General features: G+C 45.5%; 1 protein-coding gene across 2 annotated transcripts in view; it reads left to right on the top strand.

Annotated features, from left to right (window-relative positions):
- Positions 1-796: 796 nt before the first annotated feature.
- The window catches only part of LOC115126976 (uncharacterized), a 9,890-nt gene continuing 2,741 nt past the window's right edge, over positions 797-7,945 (top strand). The window contains exons 1-4 of one of the 2 annotated variants that reach the window (XM_065022020.1): positions 797-930; positions 2,500-2,937; positions 7,133-7,212; positions 7,326-7,422. In XM_065022020.1, the coding sequence (XP_064878092.1) occupies positions 897-930; positions 2,500-2,937; positions 7,133-7,212; positions 7,326-7,422 (649 nt within the window). In that variant the 5' untranslated portion in view covers positions 797-896. The remainder of the gene's footprint in view (positions 931-2,499; positions 2,938-7,132; positions 7,213-7,325; positions 7,423-7,945) is intronic. The other variant, XM_065022021.1, reaches the window with a different exon arrangement.

Below are 7,945 nucleotides of genomic sequence, written 5' to 3'. Positions count from 1 at the left end.
GAGTGTCAGAGAGAGAGAGAGAGAGAGTGACAGAGAGAGAGAGAGTGAGAGAGACAGAGAGAGAGCAAGAGAGAGAGAGAGTGAGAGACAGAGAGAGAGACAGAGAGAGAGATAGACAGAGAGAGAGTGTGTCAGAGAGAGAGAGAGTGACAGAGAGAGAGACAGAGAGAGAGAGAGAGTCAGAGAGAGAGAGAGAGAGTGACAGAGAGAGAGAGAGTATCAGAGAGAGTGACAGAGAGAGAGAGTGACAGAGAGAGAGAGAGTGACAGAGAGAGAGAGTGTCAGAGAGAGAGTGACAGAGAGAGAGAGAGTGACAGAGAGAGAGAGAGTGACAGAGAGAGAGAGAGAGAGAGAGAGTCAGAGAGAGAGAGAGAGAGAGTGACAGAGAGAGAGAGAGTATCAGAGAGAGTGACAGAGAGAGAGAGTGAGAGAGAGAGAGAGAGAGAGTGTCAGAGAGAGAGAGAGAGAGAGAGTGTCAGAGAGAGAGAGAGAGAGAGTGTCAGAGTGCTCAGCATCCTGTCAGAGGAGGACCAGGGCTGCATCTCAATAGTCTGAAGCAGCTTCATCTCCTCATCTCCTTTCCTCATCTCCTCTTTTCATCTCCTCTCTTCTCCTCTAATTTCTCTTCTTTATGAACCCACAGATGAAACCATACATTTGCAAGCATCCTGTAATTCTGAGTCAGGAGGATTCAGTGCAGATGAAGGAGAGGAGACGAGGGGAGGAAGTCACTTTACACTGTTGAGAGACAGCCCAGCTGTTTGTGGTCTGTGCCTCAATTCCTGTCAGAGAGACACTGAAGAAAGAGAAAAAATACTTTCTTGTCTTCACGTGTGACGGACCTGGTTCTGCCTCAACCCTTCAGATGCAGACGGACCTATTGATAAATCAACAATATGGCATCGATCTTCATTCCCCTTTATATCCTGGGTGAGTTTATCAGTTGTTTATGGTTCAACAGCACCTTTCTCTCTCTCTCTCTCTCTCTCTCTCTCTCTGTTAACTCTCTTTTTCTCTCTCTCTCTGTTATCACTCTCTTTCTCTCTCTCTCTGTTATCTCTCTCTCTCTGTTATCACTCTCCTTCCATACCCTTCAGTTGATGTTGCCTAATATGCTATATATACAAAAGTATGTGGACACCCCTTAAATGACTTAGTTAGATAAAGGTTAAATCTATGTCGACACCCCTTCAAATGAGTGGATTTGGCTATTTCAGCCACACCCGTTGCTGACAGGTGTATAAAATTGAGCACACCGCCATGCAATCTCCATAGACAAACATTTGCAGTAGAATGGGCCTGACTGAAGAGCTCAGTGACTTTCAACGTGGCACCGTCATAGGATGCCACCTTTCCAACAAGTCAGTTTGTCAGATTTCTGCCCTGCTAGAACTGCCCCGGACAACTGTAAGTGCTGTTATTGTGAAGTGGAAATGTCTAGGAGTGGTGTAAAGCTCGCCGCCATTGGACTCAGGAGGAGTGGAAACGCTTCACCATCTACAGATGAATCTGGGTTTGGCGGATGCCAGGAGAACCTGCCTGCCCGAATGCGTCGTGTCAAACTGTAAAGGTTGGTGGAGGACTAATGGTCTGGGTCTGTTTTCCATGTTTCAGGCCCCTTAGTTCCAGTGAAGGAAAATCTGAACGCTACAGCATACAATGGCATTCTAGACGATTCTGTGCTCTCAACTTTGTGGCAACAGTTTGGGGAAGGCCCTTTCCTGTTTCAGCATGACAATGCCCCTGTGCACAAAGTGAGGAACATACAGAAATGATTTGTCGAGATCGGTGTGGAAGAACTAGACTGTACTGCACATAGCCCTGACCTCAATCCCATCAAGCACCTTTGGGATGAATTGGAACACCGAGCCTAATAGCCCAACATCAGTGCCCGTCCTCACTAATGCTCTTGTGGCTGAATGGAGCAAGTCCCCACAGCAATGTTCCTACATCTAGTGGAAAGCCTTCCCAGAAGAGTGGAGGCTGTTATAGCAGCAATGTTCCAACATCTAGTGGAAAGCCTTCCCAGAAGAGTGGAGGCTGTTATAGCAGCAATGTTCCAACATCTAGTGGAAAGCCTTCCCAGAAGAGTGGAGGCTGTTATAGCAGCAATGTTCCAACATCTAGTGGAAAGCCTTCCCAGAAGAGTGGAGGCTGTTATAGCAGCAATGTTCCAACATCTAGTGGAAAGCCTTCCCAGAAGAGTGGAGGCTGTTATAGCAGCAATGTTCCAACATCTAGTGGAAAGCCTTCCCAGAAGAGTGGAGGCTGTTATAGCAGCAATGTTCTAACATCTAGTGTAAAGCCTTCCCAGAAGAGTGGAGGCTGTTATAGCATCAAAGAGGGGACCAACTCCATATTAATGCCCATGATTTTGGAATGAGATGTTCAACAAGCAGGTGTCCACATACTTTTGTAACTAATAGATTAACACTTTTGATCATGTCGTGTGTGTGTTTAGTCTGTATTTGTGAGAATGAATGTTTTCCTCTCTTCTAGGTGTGGTTCTGATCCTCCACATAGTCAAAGCAGACGAGATTGTTAAAACAGGGCCCAACAAGGATGACTCCATCCCCACTACCACCCTTACTATCATCCCCACTACCACCCTTACTATCATCCCCACTACCACCCTTACTACCACCCTTACTACCACCCTTACTACCACTGCTGCTCATACCCCCTCAGCCAATCAGAACAGTCCTACAGTTACTACCCTGGTCCAGCCAGACAGCCGTGACGCTAACCTTACCAACAACATCACCGTCGGTAGAGATGGCAACCAATCCCAAGCCCAGAACGAAGATGGGGGTATTGGAACCTTGTTGGACGACGTGACAACGTTTGCCATGGAAACGATGTCATCGGAGGCAATCACCAGCCAATCTGAGGAATCTGAGGAAGTGGATGACAAGACTACCACGACATCATCACCGGGTAACGTAATGGACAATGTGTGTGTGTGTGTGTGTGTGTATGTTTGTGTGTGTGTGTTTGTGTGTGTGTGTGTGTGTGTGTGTGTCTGTGTGTCTGTGTGTCTGTGTGTGTGTGTCTGTGTGTGTATGTTTGTGTGTGTGTGTATGTGTGTGTGTGTGTGTATGTTTGTGTGTGTGTGTGTGTGTGTGTGTGTGTGTGTGTGTGTGTGTGTGTGTGTGTGTGTGTGTGTGTGTGTGTGTGTGTGTGTGTGTGTGTCTGTGTGTCTGTGTGTCTCTGTGTGTCTCTGTGTGTGTGCGTGTGTGTGTGTATGTGTGTGTATGTTTGTGTGTGTATGTTTGTGTGTGTGTGTGTGTGTGTCTGTGTGTGTCTGTGTGTGTGTGTGTGTGTGTGCCCGCGTGCGTGAGGTAGGACCGAGAGCTAGCTAGCTGCATGTCAGTCTTCCTGTGCATGTAACCACAGCCTTCACGCCTGAGCTCACACACACTGAGCTAGCTAGCTCCCATCTGCCACAGGAAAGACAGACCACTAGGCCGTTAGACGTGTTTTCTAAACTTGGGTCCCTTTTTGAAAAATAACAAAATTCCATTATCAATCTGCACGCAATAGCCAATAATTACAAAGCAAAAACAGTTTTATTTAAAAAAAAATGTAAACTTACATAGTGTGAATACTTTCTGTATATATATATATATAGATATACAGTGGAGCAAAAAAGTATTTAGTCAGCCACCAATTGTGCAAGTTCTCCCACTTAAAAAGATGAGAGAGGCCTGTAATTTTCATCATAGGTACACTTCAACTATGACAGACAAAATGATAATTTTTTTCTCCAGAAAATCACATTGTAGGATTTTTAATGAATTTATTTGCAAATTATGGTGGAAAAATAAGTATTTTAATACCAGCAACAGTGTGTGAAAACCTTGTGAAGACTTACAGAAAACTTTTGGCCTCTGTCATTGCCAACAAAGGGTATATAACAAAGTATTGAGAAATACTTATTCAATAAGGCACCTCGGGGGGGTTTGTGGTATACGGCCAATATACCACGGCTAAGGAGCTGTATCCAGGCGTGGCGTCGTGCCTAAGAACAGCCCTTAGCCGTGGTATACGGCCAATATACCACGGCTAAGGAGCTGTATCCAGGCGTGGCGTCGTGCCTAAGAACAGCCCTTAGCCGTGGTATACGGCCAATATACCACGGCTAAGGAGCTGTATCCAGGCGTGGCGTCGTGCCTAAGAACAGCCCTTAGCCGTGGTATATTGCCCATATACCACACCCCCTCTGGCTTATATGAGTGTTTCTGTGTTTGATGTTGATGGTTGACGGTTGATGTTGTTTCAGTGCTGATAGAATCTACTGGAGGAGGCAGTACCATCAATATGACCACACCTACTCATTCAAGGGTTTTTCTTAACTTGTTACTATTTTATGCTTTGTAAAATAATAAGACATCAAAACTATGGAATCATGTACCAAATGAAAATATATTTTAGATTTTAGATTTTTCAAAGTAGCCACCCTTTGCCTTGATGACAGCTTATCACACTCTCGGCATTCTCTCAACCAGCTTCACCTGGTATGCTTTTCCAACAATCTTGAAGGAGTTTCCACATATGCTGAGCACTTGTTGGCTGCTTTTCCTTCACTCTGCAGTCCAACTCATCCCAAACCATCTCAGTTGGGTTGAGGTCGTGTGATTGTGGAGGCCAGGTCATCTGATGCAGCACTCCATCACACTTCTTGGTCAAATAGCCCTTACACAGCCTGGAGGTATTTGTAAGTCGCTCTGGATAAGAGCGTCTGCTAAATGACTTAAATGTAAATGTAGGTATGTTGGGTCATTGTCCTGTTGAAAAACAAATGATAGCCACACTAAGCACAAACCAGATGGCATGGTGTATCACTGCAGAATGTTGTGGTAGTCATGCTGGTTAAGTGTGCCTTGAATTATAAATAAATCACAGACAGTGTCACCAGCAAAGCACCCCCACACCATCACACCTCCTCTTCCATGCTTCACGGTGGGAACTACACATGCAGAGATCATCCGTTCACCTATTCTGCGTCTCACAAAGACACAACGGTTAGAGCCAAAAATCTCAAATTAGGTCTCATTAGGACTCAAAGATCTCAGATTTCCACCAATCTAATGTCCATTGCTCGTGTTTCTGCCCAAGCAAATCTCTTCTTCTTATTGGTGTCGTTTAGTAGTGGTTTCTGTGCAGCAATTCGATCATGAAGACCTGATTCACACAGTCTCCTCTGAACAGTTGATGTTGAGATGTGTCTGTTACTTGAACTCTGTGAAGCATTTATTTGGGTTGCAATCTGAGGCTGGTAACTCTAATGAACTTATCCTCTGAGGCAGAGGTAACTCTGGGTCTTCCTTTCCTGTGGCGGTCCTCATGTTAACTCTAATGAACTTATCCTCTGGAGACAGAGCTCTGGGTCCAGTTAACTCTAATGAATGAACTTATCTTATCCTACTCTGGGAGGAGAGGGCAGAGGTAACTCTGGCAGGTAACTCTGGGAGGAGGTAACAGAGGTAACTCTGTGTGTTGATTCCTGCTCTGCAGCAGAGGTTGATGATGGCTCTGCTGTAAGTGTGTTGATGATGGCTCTGCTGTAAGTGTGTTGAATGGCTCTGCTCTAAGTGTAATGATGGCTCTCTCCTAAGTGTGTTGATGATGGTCTTCCTTTCCTGTGGCGGTCCTCATGAGAGCCAATTTCATCATGTTGATGATGGCTCTGCTTGATGGATGGCTCTTTGCGACTGATGGCTCTGCTGAAGTGTGTTTGATGGCTCTTATAAGTGTGTTATGATGGCTCTGCTATAAGTGTGTTGATGATGGCTTGAAATGATGGCTCTGCTAAAGTGTGTTGATGATGGCTCTGCTAAGTGTGTTGATGAAGTGTGTGTTGATGATGGCTCTGCTATAAGTGTGTTGATGATGGCTTCATGGTCTTAAATGGCTCTGCAATGATGGACTGCGGTAAGTGTGTGTTTTCTCTTTGCTTAATTTGAGCTATTCTTGCCATAATATGGACTTGGTCTTTTGATGGCTCTGCAAATAGGGCTCTGCGGTAAGTGTGTGTTGATGATGGCTCTGCTGTAAGTGTGTGTTGATGACACATGGCTCTGCCCCTACCTTGTCACAACACAACTGATTGACTCAAACTAATAAATAAATGATCCACAAATGAACTCTAAGTTTGATGATGGCTCTGCTCTAATTGTTGAATGGCTCTGCTGTAAGTGTGTGTTGATGATGGCTCTTAAGTGTGTTGATGATGGCTCTGCTCTAAGTGTGTTGATGATGGCTCTGCTATAAGTGTGTTGATGATGGCTCTGCCTGTTAATTGAAATGCATGGCTCTGCAGGTGACTACCTAATGAAGCTGGTTGAGATGGCTCTGAATACCAGTGTGTTGATGATGTGCAAAGCTGTCATCATGCAAAGGGTGGCTATTTTGAAGAATATCAAATATATTTTAATTTTTTGGTTACTACATGATTCCATATGTGTTATTTCATAGTGTTGATGTCTACAATGTAGAAAACAGTAAAAATAAAGATCCAAACTTCTGACTGGTACTGTAAATGTTTATACATTTTACGCTTATTTGAAATTGGAATGAACTGCAACACTATTTACACTCCCTCCCTCCCTCCCTCCCTCCCTCCCTCCTCCCTCCCTCCCTCCCTCCCTCTCTCCTTCCTTCCTTCCTTCCTTCCTTCCTTCTTTCCTTCCTTCCTTCCTTCCTTCCTTCCTTCCTTCCCTCCCTCCTTCCTTCCTTCCTTCCTTCCTTCCCTCCCTTCCCTTCCTTCCTTCCTCCCTCCCTCCCTCCCTCTCCCTCCCTCCCCCCCCTCCCTCTCTTTCTCTCTCTCTCTCTTCCTCCTTCCTTCCCTCTCTCCCTGCCTCTCTCTACCCTCCCTCCCTCCTTCCTTCCTTCCTTCATTCCTTCCTTCCTTCCTTCCTTCCTTCCTTCCTTCCTTCCTTCCTTCCTTCCTTCCCTCCCTCCCTCCCTCCTCTCTCTCTCTCTCTCTCTCTCTCTCTCTCTCTCTCTCTCTCTTCCTCCTTCCTTCCCTCTCTCTCTCCCTCCCTCTCCCTCCCTCCCTCCCTCCCTCCCCCTCTCCCCCTCCCTCCCTCCCTCCCCCTTCTCCCTCCCTCCCCCTCTCTCTCTCCTGTAGGCTATGTAATCCTGGTTCTCATATTGTTAGTCATTGTGTGTCTGGTGGTGGTTCTCTATATCCTGAGGAAGAAGTCAAGGGTGAGGCATTTAACAACAAGTACTTGTGATCTTGTTACTGCTAGAATGTATGTCTAGGAAAATCAGAAAACACTATTAAACTATTTAGTTATTTGTTTATATTTCTCCAACAGAAGTATTCGTTTGACCTGCACCTTGCGGGATACGACCACGACACCCCACTCACCTGCATGGAACAAGCCGGAACCTTCGAACCCACTGGTAACCATGGTGACTTACCTGTCTGTCTGTCTATTTTTGAATTTGATGATGGCTCTGCTGTAAGTGTGTGTTGATGATGGCTCTGCTATAAGTGTGTGTTGATGATGGCTCTGCTATAAGTGTGTGTTGATGATGGCTCTGCTGTAAGTGTGTGTTGATGATGGCTCTGCTGTAAGTGTGTGTTGATGATGGCTCTGCTCTAAGTGTGTGTTGATGATGGCTCTGCTATAAGTGTGTTGATGATGGCTCTGCTATAAGTGTGTTGATGATGGCTCTGCTGTAAGTGTGTGTTGATGATGGCTCTGCGGTAAGTGTGTGTTGATGATGGCTCTGCTGTAAGTTGTGTTGATGATGGCTCTGCTATAAGTGTGTGTTGATGATGGCTCTGCTATAAGTGTGTGTTGATGATGGCTCTGCTCTAAGTGTGTGTTGATGATGGCTCTGCTCTAAGTGTGTGTTGATGATGGCTCTGCTGTAAGTTGTGTTGATGATGGCTCTGCTATAAGTGTGTGTTGATGATGGCTCTGCTATA

Source organism: Oncorhynchus nerka, linkage group LG8 (genome assembly GCF_034236695.1).
Source record: "Oncorhynchus nerka isolate Pitt River linkage group LG8, Oner_Uvic_2.0, whole genome shotgun sequence".
In the NCBI taxonomy this organism is placed as follows: Eukaryota; Metazoa; Chordata; class Actinopteri; order Salmoniformes; family Salmonidae; genus Oncorhynchus; species Oncorhynchus nerka.
Note: the sequence above shows the minus strand (reverse complement) of the source record. Positions and strands in the feature narration are given on the sequence as shown.